A 15,381-nucleotide genomic window follows, 5' to 3' on the forward strand; every position below is an offset into this window, starting at 1 on the left:
TTTTTTTTTGGTTTTCAAATTTGTTTTACTTTCTTCCCTTCTGAAGCTCTTCAAAATTTTATGGGACTATGACCAAGGGGCTAAACAAATGTGAGAAAGTCGTAAGTGGTGTGAGTTATCTGCTTTGTACACAGTTTCTCAGAGAAAGCTATTCAAGAGGCTTTCACTTCTTAAAGCAAAAGAACTGTCTGGATTGTGTTGCGATGGAAATTAAATTATAAAGATGTTACACTTCTGTGTAATTTCTAACAGCCAATATTCTAAGCTGTGGAAAAGGTCATGATGCACGCAAAGGAGAGTTTTCCTAAAAAACATTAAATAGTCTTAGTGTATTTAAAAATGTTGATCATCTTTTACCACTTAATTTCCTCAGTCTACATAGTGCCAGGTACAGAGTAGGTGCTCAATAAATATTTATTAGATGAGTGATTGACATCCTGTAATATAATGAAAATAATTAATCTGTTACATATCCAGGGGATTAAACTTGGTGATTCACTAAAGAGAATAAGATTGTTACCTACAAAGGGAATCTAGATTGTAAATTCGGAAGAGCTTTTGTAAATGCTTCTTTGCTGCTACTAATCAGTGTGGATGCCTTTTGATCAAGTAATACAATCTATTGAACATTTCCTGAAGGGCCAGGCAATGTTTTGGATACTTGATGTGCATTCTTGCATTTATTCCTCACAAGAGTCTTATAAGGTCATCTCCATTTTATTAATACGGAAATTGAAGCACAGAGAGGTTAAGACACTTTCTTGAGGTTATGCAGAACCAGGATTTTAATCTGGTTTGAGAGTCTGTTTTTTAACCCTTTAAATTCCCCTCCTTGAAAATGTCACAAAGGTTTTCTGACTTCTTTTATACCATCTAGGGAGTCTCTGTAAAATAGGGCTCCCATGCCTTTAGTGCTGTTTTACTACCCTTCCACCCATGTATTTAGATTATATTTAATGAGCAACTACTAGGGGCTAGGCACAGTTAGGAGTTGGGGATAAAATCAATAGGAACACGATCTGGGTGCCTACTCTCACAAAACTTAGAGTCTGATGGATGAGATGAATAATTAATAAGCGATGACAATATAATATTATGGGAAACACAGGAGCCCTTAAAAGGAACACCGAACCCAGACAAAGGGGCCATGAGACCTCCTGAGAAAGTAATATATCATCTGTGTCTAAAATGGGGCTACTACAAAGCCAGCAAAGCATGTTGGCTCTGTCCCTATCTCCTACCAAAGTATCAGAAATTCAACAAATACCTGTTGAATTACTAGTGTTAGATTACCTGAAATAAAACTCAAAGGTTCTGTGATTACTACTCTTACATTACCCTAGTCTGTGTTAATTATTTTTTTCAAGGTGTAGGTTATTATTTTTTTTTCTACGTCTAAGTTACCTTCAGGCTATGAGGAAAAAAAACTCACATTTCCTAAACCGTATCTTAATCCTAGAGTGCCATGTCTCATTCTTCTTACCCCAGTGACCTGACCAAGATTTGACAACTCTACCCATAAAATCTTACAATTGACTTGGACTCAGAGAAGTGAGTTAATGAAATATATTATTTGTCTTTTTATTAAATCAAATTGTGAAGATACTCTTTTGAGCATTTGCAAGTGTCACTCCTCATTAGCTCAAGGACTCTGATTAGACAAACCCTACTTAAAGTTGACAGGATAGGTGAGTTTTGTGTATATTAAGAGGTTGATATCAGTATTAGCTATGAGGCTCATATTAGTTTTAAAATAGAAAGCTAAAGAAAAGAATAATGTCTTAAATAGTGGCTTTTGATATTTTAAACTCTAAATTAATATTTAAACTTTGTTGTAATTCATTAAAAAAAGATTTATGACAAATCCACACTGTTTTAAATAATCTAATCTCATTCCAAAACCCACCTTGCCAAGGCAAAAGCATCATCAATAAGACTTGCACGATCAGCAGTTGAAAAGTCCTGGAAGGAGGAAGAAAAAGAGGTAAGAAACATGAATCTTAAAGCGAAAGGTGTTGAAAAATTAATATCATTAAGATGCTGTTCTTAGAACAAAAATAAAACAATTCACAACCACTGCTACTCTTACCTTGTGGTTGAGGGAAAGATTGGTAGCTATCCATTCCCAAGTTGATACTTCGTAATTTACACGATAAAACCCAATATGATCTGGGTTTATTTTGAGAAAAGCGTTTCCACTAGGATTAGAAGAGTTCAAAGTGATTCCTGTGGTCATAAATAAACACTAATGAGAAACATGTTTGCTCATACTGTAAACACAGAGAAATTAAACCCAGAGGGTAAAAAGAAAAGAAAAGAACTGTTAGCTCAAGGAGTCAAGTTTGATTTGGATCCAAAGCCCCAAAGCCTAATTCTTACTTAGTTGCCTAACTTTAACATATCACAGTAGTGCGTGAGCTGAAAAAGAAATAAGTAATGTAAATAAGTGTCCTCTAATTTGTGACTTAGACTTCTTCCTGGCAGAAGCTTGTCATATGGGTGAAATAATTCTGTGCTTGTCAATCCTTTAATAAATAAAGGAACAATGCTTAAAGACAGAAGCCCATGCCTTCTGGGGTTAATCCATATATTATTAGTCATAATGGATTAATTACACAAAGAATATTCCCTAGGGCAGCCTGGGGAGAGGGTAAAAATGCAAAATTTAATGAAGACTTTGTTTATTAAAATCAACATTCAAATCGATGAAAATGGTGATTGCTAAGCAGAACAGTGATTTGAGAGTAATGCTTTTAAAATGTCAAGAAGGCTTGCAAATGAACTAAAATCCAAATACAACATTCTTGATCTTATAGTCCGTTTCATACTTGTTCTCCCGATTTTATTTATCTTTGAAAGTCTCCTACTTCCTTATTTCACTTGATTACATCAATGCCTTTTCATCAGTGGATTTACCAAATCAACTTTCTTTCTAAAGTAGCATCCAGTATTTACATGGGGTTCTAGTATATAGATTTTGGAAGCTTGGTGTTGAAGGAACAAAGATATATATATATATATATATATATACACACACACACATATATATATACACATATATATACATATATATATATTGGTCTTTTTGTCTTTTCTAGGGCTGCACCCATGGCATATGGAGGTTCTCAGGCTAGGGGTCTCATCAGAGCTGTAGCCGCTGGCCTTCGCCACAGCTACAGCAACTCAGGATCTGAGCCGCATCTGTGACCTACCCCACAGCTCACAGCAACACCGGATCCTCAACCCACTGAGTGAGGCCAGGGTTTGAACCTGCAACCTCATGGTTCCTAGTCGAATTCGTTAACCACTGAGCCACGAGGGGAACTCCCAAAAGGTATATGTTTTAAAACTACTCACTTAAACTGATAGCTGGGGTCTGATATGACCAGGGTTTATTAACAGCACTCCCATACTTCTTTACTTTTTAACTCATAATTCTTTCGTTTGCATGGACAATATGTAATTTAAATAATAATGTGAGAATACTTAATGTATTTAAATAATTTCAAATAGCTTAACGGAGTGACAGTGTGGGATGTGGTATTATAAAATAGGAGATGAGGCTGGAAATAAAAGTGGGGCTTCAGTGTGAAGGACCATGCTATGATAAGAAATTCATCTTCTGAGAGATGGTAAAAATAGAGAAGAGTTTTAAGCAGGGAAATAATATGCTCAAGCCCCTTTCTAGAAAGATAATTTTGAAGGTGGTATGGGGATACAGTTGAAGGAGATTCTAGAGTCTACTATAATAGTCTAGGGTAAGAAAGAATGAGAGCTTATGTGGAGATGATGAAAATAGGTTATATATTCAAGAGACACATCACCAGTAAAATCAACACCATCCTTTTTCTGCTTGATGTGGACTGTTAGAGGAGGGGAAAATTAGCTTTCATGATTGGATGAATAATGGTATTGCCATTACAGAGCAGAGGAAGATGAGTCAGTCTGGGAGGAAAGGTGATTTAAATTTTGGAAGTGTTCACAAGGTTTGAAAGATATCCAGGACGCAGTAGTTTTTCATCCTATATGAGTAAACTCTTCAACAAGACAATAAGTTTCTTTAGGAATGTTCAGAGTAGAGTCTTGACAAATTGTAAACCTTCACCTCACTCCTGCAGCATTTATCTTTCCTTGTCATTCTCCCATGGACAAGTTGTTGAAAGGAAGCTAATCTTTTGGCAGCCATATACTTTGAATGTTTGTATCAGGAGGAGAGCCTCTCACTAAGCACAGAGCCATATGTTATAGGAGAAAGAGCATAGACTTTCGAGTCTGACAGATCTAGGGTAAAATCCTTGCTCTATGACTTACTAGCTGTGTGATCTTGGCCAAATCGCTTGACCTCGCTGTGTTCCACTTCACCATGAGGGAAATAACGATAAAAATCTCTCACAGGGCTGTCGTGAAGATTAAATAAGATAACATAGGTAAAGTGTTGGTCACATAGTTATGTGTCCAACAGATGGTAGCTGTCCCCATTATTATGAAAGGGGATATGCAGCCAGTTCTATAAATAGGAAAGCAAATATAAATAACATCGAGAAGTTCCTGGCAATCCTTCTAAATACTGCAGTATTTTAGTGTGCTTTATATATGCCTAGTTAAGCCTGTCTAAAGTTACTGTGATTTTTCTCACTTTATAGATGAGGAAGCTGAGATCCAGGAAGTCAGTAGTTACCGGACTTTCCAAGTTCATGCTACTCTCAGAACAGTTGTCAACAACAAAATACTGTTGGGTTGTTTAGTTACATAATGAAGCAAGTAGGACTAAAATACTGATGCCTATTCCAGATGGTGCACAGAAGTAAGGGTGTATATTTCCTTCTGTTTCTCCATTTACTATTAAGTTTTTTCTGATTATAGCAATATTATGTGTTCCTTTTTTTTCATTTCAAATAATGTATTTGGAAATTACAAAAAGTATAATGAAGAATATAAAAATAACCCATCACCAGTTTGACATTACATTTTTATCTCGTGTGTGTTTGTGTGCATTTCTTCCATATATATGCATATATGAACCCACACTACACATAATGGAACCTTACTATTTTTATGATTAGCAATCCCTTTCATTTGAAATTATATTGTAAATAATTCACAATTTCATTATATATATATATTATATATATGAAGATACAGATTTAATGGCCACATAGTACTCTCTCATTCAATTTATTAATTATTTTGGGCTGTTGCTTACTAGTTTTACGCATAAAAGTGGTGAATGAATTCTTCCTGGATAAGGCTCTTTCTAGAAAATTTTTTCCTTCTATTATTTGTCTGATAATTTTTTGAAATTTCATCCAGAGGCTAATTTTGACTCAGTTTCAGTAACAAAGCACACATACAGTTCTTTAACATACTATTTTATATAAATAATTGTAACAAACTTCAGTCAAGTAGACAGCTTGTAATAGCCTAAAATTGCTAGAGAAGGAAACGTTTTTTCCTTTGTCATGTAAATAGTGTGCTGCATTGATCCTTTAAAGCAACTTATTTTTCTGTGTAAAATGATAGTTTATATCTATCTTCTTAAATTTGTGTATCACTTAATAGTAAAACAACTGAAAGATACAAGAGTAGTTTTTGTTTTTGTTTTTTGTTGTTTTTTTAACTAATGACACACAGTTTATATTTGGAGACCTAAAAATTTCAAGTAGGGTGCAATATCAGAATTTGGGGTCAAGGAAGAAAAGTTCAATATCTGAAACTAAGACTAATATGATCCATTGTAAAACAGATTGATTATCAATTTGTGGCAATGTTGTCAACAAATTACTTATTCAAGGAAGTATTAATGACTGTGTTAGTAATAATTATAGAGTCTCATCTAAATCCCAGCAAGTGACCTAGAGAATCTCCCTGAAAAGAAAGCTACAGGATTAATATGTAATATAATCTGGAAAAAATGCAACACTATTGTCACGATGAAGGGTTATCATTGGCAATGGTTTTGGTGACTGAGAAGAAATATTTGCCAAGGAGAGCGGATAGTGCAGCTCTGTCAGTATGTCCCCAGTGTGCCTGGGGAGGCAGGTGCTCACCTGAGCTGGTACATGTGTTCCAGATCACTTAGCAGAGCTGCTCTTATAGGGAACAATGTGTGTGGAGAGACCTATTGGCTATTTATCACATTTCCTCCTGGTAACACAGCTAGACTCTATTAGGCTCCCTTAGAGTTAGGTGGCAACATACGATTGACAACTGGACATAAAATGTGGACATAAATAAGAGATGCATTTCTCGGCCTAGTCCCTCAATTTCTTTCTGTGTCTTCTGATTATATGCAAAAGATCCAGCAGAAGAGTCCAGGATCAAGTTGGGAGAGGGGAAGAGGTGGAGCTACAAGAAGTGGTTGCATCAGGCCGATGCTGATAGCCTCTAAATGCAATAATAAGACTCCCCTGGTTAATGCAGTATGCAAAGCCATCACAGCTTGATGACATCTCTAAAATAATTGATCTACCTTAACTCTTTCTTTACCCTTATTAAGTAAACGTTCTTCCTGGAAGTGATATCTAATTAGCTGAAGTAAATATTCTGTTCACCCTGGCCAGTATTTTTATGTAAATTAACAAATTAGCATTCTTATATGTATGGTTTATGTGAATAAGTCTTCGAAGACTTGACTGACCAGGGATGAATTAATCAAACTGAGCTTCTGAATCTGCAAAACTAAGTCCATAATGATTCAGTCAAAATTAAAGCATTCTATGAGGTTCAGCTTGGAGAATGAAGAAAGTCTCTCCTATTAAATTAAAAAATATATACCCATTGTTATTTTGATATGACTATTTAAGTATAACTACCATCAAATTTTAGGAGCTCCTGCTGTGGTGCAACAGGATCAGCAGAGTCTTTGATGTGCTGGGACTCAGGTTTGATCCCCGGCCCAGCACAGTGGGTTAAGGACCCAGCATTGCTGCAGCTGTGGCTTAGGTTGAGGCAGTAGCTAGGATCTGATCCCTAGCCTGGGCGCTCCATGTGCTGTGGGGCAGCCAAAAATAAAAAAATTAGTAATATCTTATTTTATATGACAGAATTTGTTTAACCATCCAGAATGCAGCCTCAAATCTGAAAGAGTTATGAAAACAGTCATCACAAAGTCTATTTCATCTCCCATGCCCTAAACCTTCTTTTAGACCCTATATGCTTAGGAAACCCTGTTTTAAAATATTATGTTTTAGGAGTTCTCATGGCAGCTCAGTGGTAACGAACCCGACTAGTATGCATGAGGGTGTGAGTTCAATCCCTGGCCTCGCTCAGTGGGTTAAGGATCTGGTGTTGCTGTGGCTGTGGCGTAGGCCGGCAGCTGCAGCTCAGATTCAACCCCTAGCCTGGAACGTCCATATGCCTCGGGTGCAGCCCTAAAAAGACCAAAAAAAAAAAAAAAAAGTTTTAGCAAGATTGATTATCTGATACCATATGATAATCTAGAAGTCTTCTAAGTGCTATAAAGTAGCAGGTTAAAAGTAAAAGTAATTTACTACAAAATGTAGATGCACTGACAATAGCCAAAATAGTAGCTGATACTAAAGATTAAGGCCTCACCTTACATACACAATCTCTAAAAGCACAGCAATCTGCAAGCAAACAAGCCTTCATTAAGCAAGGACTTTCTGAACTCTCAGTAAGTCTTAGGATGGCACAGCTCCTTGTTGGGAGTAAGATGAGCAGGGGGCAAGGAGTATGATGTGTAATCTGTGTCTTCAAGAAGCTCATAATTTACTTTAAAAAGAAAAGATAGAGCATATGAATCTTAAATAATGATAATAATGCTTAAAATCTAAGAAATAATACTAGGAATAAGGATTGATGAAACCAATATCACAAAATATACTATCAACAGTGTAAGGAGAGGTTATTCAGGGTAGGTTAGAATAACCAGAGAAGCATCTGAGATGAAGGTCTTCTTGTTTTTGTTACAAAGTACATGATCAGTTGTTTTCACGTACAACACACAAATGTAATAAAAGACCTCTAAGGAAGTCCCACTATTGCCTGGGAAATTTCTAACTGATGAATCATTAAAGAAACTGAGAGGAGGGAGGTAGGGCTGGTAACCTGAGCTGATGGCCCATTCAGTACACTCAGGACATATTCATCATCTGTGCTTTGAGCTGGAAGCTGAAGATGTCCCCAAACAGGAAACAGGAACTTATTGCATAGCCTAAAAATGGAGTAGGCACTTTGAAGTAGGAAGAGATGTCTAGTGTGCTTCTGGCTAAGTGACTAGTCATGATTGCTGCAGATAAAGATAGGTTTGTCATCAAAGCTCTGTGGACGTTAAAGCTGCTTAGTTAATAATTAATTCAATAACCAATTACTAGATACTTGCTGGAGATATGGAACAACCACACAACAACAAAAAAATCAGCTCCATTTCTCAAGAAATATTCTACAGGGAGGGAAGAGACAGATAAAGTCAATAATTAGATAAGAAAATGTATTAAATGTCATGACAGAGGGATGGAAGTTGTCATGAGAGCTCTCTGCTCTCTCACTTTCACAGTAGCTTTTTCTGCCCATAGCACAATTTCCATCTACATTCAGTCAATCCTGTCACTCACTTAATCTTTAGCCCCCCTAACTCTCAGCCTAGATTTCCTTTTCTTTAGTAACTTCCCTGAACCCCTAAATATGGGCCAGTGCTTCTCCAGTGAGCACCTTTGGCTGTTACCACACCAGGCACTTTGACACTTACTATATTTGCCTACTGACTCGTCTGCACCTAGACCTAAGTGCCGCAAAGCGAGGATCATGGGTTGTTTTTCCCTAGACATTATCTCCATACCTACCCCCATGTCTGGCCCATAAATTAGTCCTTAGTAAATACTTGTTTAAAAGAATTAATAAAGGAGTAAATATCTTATTCAAATGTTCTAAGTACATAATACATATTAGAAAAATGTTTATTGTTAATGCCTGAAATCTGTTTTACGAAGCACTTGAATAAGCTTTAGTTATCTGGAAAATTCACTTTTATGGAAACCTCATTTCATGAAAATGCTGAGTAGATTATATTAGTGTAGATAGATTATTCATGATTTTAAACCTGTAAACAGCAAATCAAGCAGCTTCCCCGACATTCCTCCCACCCTCAATTAACTAGTAGCGACCAATGGGCAAAACAGGTAGTAATATTTAAACCAAATCCAATGAAAACCTCCCAAGGGAATCCTATCCTCATGATATCTTTTATTAGTGCTATTGCATATTTAAGTGCTATTGCACTTTTTAAAGTGTCTTTTTTTCCCTTTCTTTTCCATTTTCCTTTGGCAAATGTGCTTGAGTAAGAAAATGGTCAGAAGACAGATCACAAAAGGTAGAGCTTAGCACTCAAACACAAAATTATCCTATTTAAAAATACTGACAAAATGGCATTGATCTGGGAATGTGAGAAGAATTCAGAATTGCTGACCACATCAATTAAAGTTAGCATAAATGACCAAGAGAAAGTTTTGTTGTAAAGGCAACAGAAAGGTGTCTTTACAATAGCAAAGCTGGTAGAGTTTATAGTAAAAATTAAAAATTACAAAATAATTTGATAAAAGTAAAAAACCTAAAGCAGAAAAAACCCTATTCGAGCCACATAAAAACTTACATATGTGTTTATAGCAATATTATTCCTAACAGTTAAAAGGTAGAAACAATCCATATGCCCATCAACTAATGAATAAACAAAAGGAGTATACCAATATAATGTGCATATAATTTGTCAATAAAAAGGAATGACGTGGCTTGGATCTGGCATTGCTGTGGCTGTGATGTAGGCCAGTAGCAACAGCTCTGATTAGACCCCTAGCCTGGGAACCTCCATATGCCAAGGGTGCAGCCATAAAAGGACAAAAGATGAAAAAAAAAAAAAGGAATGAAGTGCTGTTACATGCTATGACATGGATGAACTTGAAAGCATCATGCTTAGTGAAAGAAGCCAGTCTCAAAGTGCTGTGTAAATTGTTCCATTTATAAGAAATGTCTCAAATAGCCAAATCTATGCAGACAGAAAGTAGACTAGTGGTTGTTTAGGTTTAGGGGTATAGGAGGATAGAGGGGTTGATAGCTAAAGAGTATGGAGTTTCTTTTTGAGGTGATTGAAATGCTCTAAAATTGACTGTGAATATAATAAAAATATAATAAAAAACATTGGATTGAACACTTTAAATGGGGGAATTGCATACTATGTGAATTATATCTCAATAAAGCTGTTTTTAAAGAAGTCTATTGGAAATAGGGTAAACATTTACATGCCAGAGGAACTGAATTACTATTTTAGAATATTTTGCAGGAGCAAATTGGCACATGTAAATAGAGGATAGGTGATTTACTTTTATTACTGAGAAGCTGCGGGTGAAAGTCCATGCCAAATGCTGTTCTGAAACAAAGTCCTTAGGGGATGGGATGAAGAAGAGTCTCTTTTTTCTTAGATAAAAAATGATTTTGAAACACAAAACAAGCACAATAGCAAAAGTATAAAAGGGAGTTCCCATTGTGGCTCAGCAGAAATGAACCTGACTGGTACCCATGAGGACACAGGTTCCATCCCTGGCCTCGCTCACTGGGTTAAGGATCCAGTGTTGCCCTGAGCTGTGGTGTAGTTCACAGACACGGCTCAGATCTGGCATGACTGTGGCTGCAATGTAGGCCAGCAGCTGCAGCTCCCATTCGACCATTAGCCTGGGAACCTCCATATGCCACAGACGTGGCCCTAAAAAGACCAAAAAAAAAAAGCTGTGAAAGGCAAAATTCTTTTGAGATGGCTACTAAAACCTACCTTATTTATTGTTTTTTTGGCTATCTGTAGTAGAGAACATGTGATAAGTTCTCCTTGTTTTTATATAACAATTTTTTCAAGAAAGGGAAAGACAGGAGTTCCCGTCATGGCGCAGTGGTAAATGAATCCGACTAGGAATCACAAGGTTGTGGGTTCCATCCCTGGCCTCGCTCAGTGGGTTAAGGATCCGGCATTGCCGTGAGCTGTGGTGTAGGTTGCAGACGTGGCTCGGATCCCGCATTGCTGTGGCTCTGGTGTAGGCCGGCGGCTTCAGCTCCGATTAGACCCCTAGCCTGGGAAACTCCATATGCTGCGAATGCGGCCCTGGAAAAGCCAAAAAAAAAAGAAAAGAAAAGAAAAAAAAAGAAAGGGAAAGACAAATCAATGGAGATAGAATACAGAAATGTATTTCTAGTTGATTTATGTGATCAGACCAGTCACAGTTGAATTTTAACATAGGCAAGTGCCAAGTCATTCACTTGGGGAGATGGTTGGATGGATTGATATAGAGAGTGCCTTGAGTTACTGGTGACAACTTATAGCTCAGAAAAGATAATTTGGGATCATTAAAGAGTCTAATGTGCTAATCTGAATAAAAATGATAAGTCTAATTTACTGAAAGAATTTTTAAAATCAGACTTGCCATATAACAATTTAATAAATTTAGTGGCTTACTTATCTGATTTTTTTAAAAAGAAAGGAAGAAAGAAAGAAAAGGGAGGAAAGGAGAAAGGAGAGGAAAGGAAGAAAATTTATATGTTGATCTTCCAATGAATGGTTCAGTATATGACCCTTCTCCTTTGGATATGGGTATTTATTATTGTGTCAGTCATGGTAAGTCATTAAAAAGAATTTAAGGTAGAAAAGTTCTCATTATTATGGATAAGGATTTGGGCTCATCCATTAATTATTTAAGAGGTTTCTTTTAGCTGGAACTTATATAAGTTCAAGCTTTCTTGTTGTTTATTGAAACTTACATTCATTTAATGTAGTGCTCATTCAAAGTAGCAATTCAATCCATTAATTCGAAGAAGAAAGAAATCAATTGACAATATTTACCTCCTGTTTCTGACCTGTTGTAGATTGTAATCGTTGATTCATTATCGTTAGTCCATCTAACTGGAATATTCCATGTGTAGCTAAAGTTTTTTAAAAAGGAAAATTTTAATTTTATTACTAAAAATAAAAACATTTCCAAAATAAAAGTAATTAAAAAAGCAATAGACAAGCATGTTTTCCTCATAAGTGATTGTCTAGTTTAGTATACCATTAAACAGCTAATACAATGTTGTTTTGTGATAAAGATAGGCTATGCAACTGCTTTCAATTTCTAAGTCTAAAATTTGGAATTTTGTATCAAAAATTAGCTAAGGATGAAGAAGATTGTTTAAAATAAAATGCCTTCAGGCTTTGGAATAAAGATATTGCACAAATGTAATACATGATATAAAATTGAGCATCACACACATATTTGCATACACTCTAATATGCTATAATTTCTGTTCAGCAAACACAAAGCTTTTTTAGAATTCAGAAGACAATCATAAAGGCTGTGAAGGAAATAACACATTTCTCATATCATATGTTAGCAGTCAGAAAATACAGGAGGTCTAGAGCGGGGATGAGTCTGTGTTTGGGTTTGGGTTTCAACTCAAAGTTAGCCTTTTTTTTTTTTTTTTTCATCTGTGGTCATTCAAGTCCCTAATAAGAATGGGGGAATGATATATCTCCCTTTCAAGATATAATAAAATTTATGTAACTCAGCAAGAATGTATATTTGCCATCTACATGAAAGAAGTAATCCTTTGTTTTATAACTATTGAAATGTTTTATAGATTGAGGTTTTTCTAGCTCTCGAAGGATTTTTTCAGTGGAATGTTTTTGGCTGTAAGTTTCTTAGAACCAATACATAAGTTGTTTCTTGGGTCCTATAGGAGACATTGTCAGTGCCCCTCCCTTATCCCCTTGAATCTCTTTGTCGTTTTTGGGCACCCTGGATTCCAACGTATTTTCCCTGCCGACAGCCAGCACCTGGGTCTCTCTGTCAGAAGACTGCCCTCTGGCGCCTAAGCAGGGAAAACCAGAAGTTCCTGGAAATGTGCATCCTTGGATGCAGCCCTTAGCCAATGATGAATGGGCATGAGGGTGTTCTTTGTCTCATCTGGCAGGACCACTCTAAAGTACTGTCTCCAGAACTTCCCTGCCGGGTAGTTCCCCTGGACTGGACCTCCTCGATGTTGCACCTTTGGTGCTCAGTATCCCATTTCCCACTCCCCTGTCAGCCTTTCCCAGAAACATTTCCTAATGAGTCACTTCCACTTGAATGATCACCTCAGGGTCTGATTTTAGTGAAGCCAATCTAAGAATGATCACTTGTAGCTTCTCAAGAGACAGACAAAGGAGGATTTTTTAAAAAGTCACATCCTACCTACAGATTTTACTCTTGCACTGCTCTGCTAGTTTGGTGTTGCCATGTAGACTAACATTTCATTCCCCCTGACCTTTTCCCAGTGCCAGCCCGGCTGAAACAACAGAGTGTGCAGTGTCTGGATACCCTACATGCACAGTCAGGATCTCACATTTCCACTGTCAGCCCTAAGACATGGTCTCTGAGACTAGGCTGTGCCTAAGAGTGAGCATAAGATATACTCTACAAATGTAAAAATATTACTCTGAGGTCTGTAAAAGCATCATAACACAAAAAGGGATAGAGGATTAAGGCTATGTAATTTTATAATTTTGGAACCATTTACAGAATCTAATCTAATCTGAGTAAAATAACAGATTTGAGGGTATGAAATATTAAGAAATGGAAATAACAAAAATGAAATAATAGTTTTCTATATTTTGTCTAAAATTCATGAGTATCAGCTTTTATTTTTTAAAGGTATAATTCACTTTTTTTTCTTTTTTTAGGGCCACACCCACAACATACGGAAGTTCCCAGGCTAGGGGTCAAATTGGAGCTGTAGCTACTGGCCTATACCACAGCCACAGCAACACCAGGTCCAAGTCACATCTGAAACCTTCACCACAGCTTGCAGCAATGTCAATCCTTAACCCACCGAGCAAGGCCAGTGATCGAACCCACATCCTCACGTATACTAGTCAGTTCCCACAGCGGGAACTCCTATAATTCACCTTTTAAATGTCGAACAATGTAACAGCTTCTGGCAATATAAATATGGCCAATCTGATTTTCACTAAGGAAGCTGACTTTGATTGTGCTAACACAGTACACCTCCTACCATTCTCCCACCTGTTTAAATTGAGTGGCCTGCCAAAGACGTATAAGCTTGTCTCATAGAGAATTCTCCCTGATGGAGATGTGAAATGGCCCATTTCTAAGAGATGGTTGAGGCCATAGTGTTAAAACAGTAACTTACACACATGTGGGCCTTTTATTTAGTCATTTTAATTATTTAATTATTTATTTATTTTTTTTGCCTTTTTCTAGGGTTGCTCCCGCAGCATATGGAGGTTCCCAGGCTAGGGGTCTAATTGGAGCTGTAGCTCCAGCCTACGCCACAGCCACAGCAACGCAGCTTCCATGCTGCCTCTGCGACCTACACCACGGCTCACTGCAACGCCAGATCCTTAACCCACTGAGTAAGGCCAGGGATCGAACCCACAACTTCATCATTCCTAGTCGGATTCGTTAACCACTGTGCCACGATGGGAACTCCTGTGTGGACCTTTTAGATTATAAAAATTTTCTATAAAAATTAGAGTTCCATAGCCTTGGAAGATTTAAGCAGTGAGAAAAGGGAAAAGGCCATTCAGTTTAGACTATAGCTTAACATTGTCTACCAGGTAGGAGTATACACTAGGCTTGGAGAAAAAAAAAAGCTGATTTCTTTCTGGGGGCATTAAGGCATATATTATAATTTCACTTTTTAATCAAGTTAAAAATAAGGATAACTTTTGGTATTTTGTCCTTTTCTCTCTTCCTTGTTCAGGAGCCACTATAGATTCCCAACAGTAAAAACTCAAGTTTTCTAGGTTTATTTTCCTATGCATATATCATTTATAATTTTTTTTTACAAAAATGGAACAAGTAGATTGACTTTATTATAAACGATGACTAAAAATTATGCATCTATAAAAACAATGCATCTATGAATCTAAAAATTTTAAAAAGTATCTGAAGGTTAAAACTAGAAAAATTAGAGAAAAATGCAAATGTTAGTATAGTTCTATGGTCTAAATCTTGATGAATGCAGTTTAAAGAGTTACTATAATTTAAACATGATTTTGATCTGATATGTTTATTTCTCCTAGTAATACATTTTTTGTTTGTGTGGAGAGGAACCCATAACCAAAGAATAGTTTTTTAAAATCCAATCCTGCTGGTTTAAAAACAGCGTTGGCTCTCTGGCTGACAAATCACTGGATATGAATAACAGAAGGGAACAATTACTGTAAAGCTTTCCCAATGGGAGTTTGTTTTGCAAGAAAGAAATATATTTATATTTTAAATTTTAATGTGCAGTGACCATTAAACAGCAGTTTTAAATATGGCCAATCCGATTTGCTAGAATATAAAACAGTAACTGTAAAGATAAGTTTATAGTTAACAGAGCGATCACAGAAATTATGTTGAT

General features: G+C 36.5%; 2 protein-coding genes across 4 annotated transcripts in view; one reads left to right on the plus strand and one right to left on the minus strand.

Moving 5' to 3' along the window:
• ELOVL6 (ELOVL fatty acid elongase 6) overlaps window positions 1–15,381 on the plus strand; it is a 449,693-nt gene that overhangs the window by 36,637 nt on the left and 397,675 nt on the right. The window lies entirely within an intron of this gene.
• The window catches only part of ENPEP (glutamyl aminopeptidase), a 94,518-nt gene that overhangs the window by 21,443 nt on the left and 57,694 nt on the right, over window positions 1–15,381 (minus strand). Inside the window, exons 11-13 of the mRNA XM_047751674.1 lie at window positions 11,837–11,916; window positions 2,090–2,226; window positions 1,907–1,962 (exon numbers count right to left, since the gene is read on the minus strand). Of these exons, the coding sequence (XP_047607630.1) occupies window positions 1,907–1,962; window positions 2,090–2,226; window positions 11,837–11,916 (273 nt within the window). The remainder of the gene's footprint in view (window positions 1–1,906; window positions 1,963–2,089; window positions 2,227–11,836; window positions 11,917–15,381) is intronic.

Source organism: Phacochoerus africanus, chromosome 10 (assembly GCF_016906955.1).
Source record: "Phacochoerus africanus isolate WHEZ1 chromosome 10, ROS_Pafr_v1, whole genome shotgun sequence".
Classification (NCBI taxonomy): Eukaryota; Metazoa; Chordata; class Mammalia; order Artiodactyla; family Suidae; genus Phacochoerus; species Phacochoerus africanus.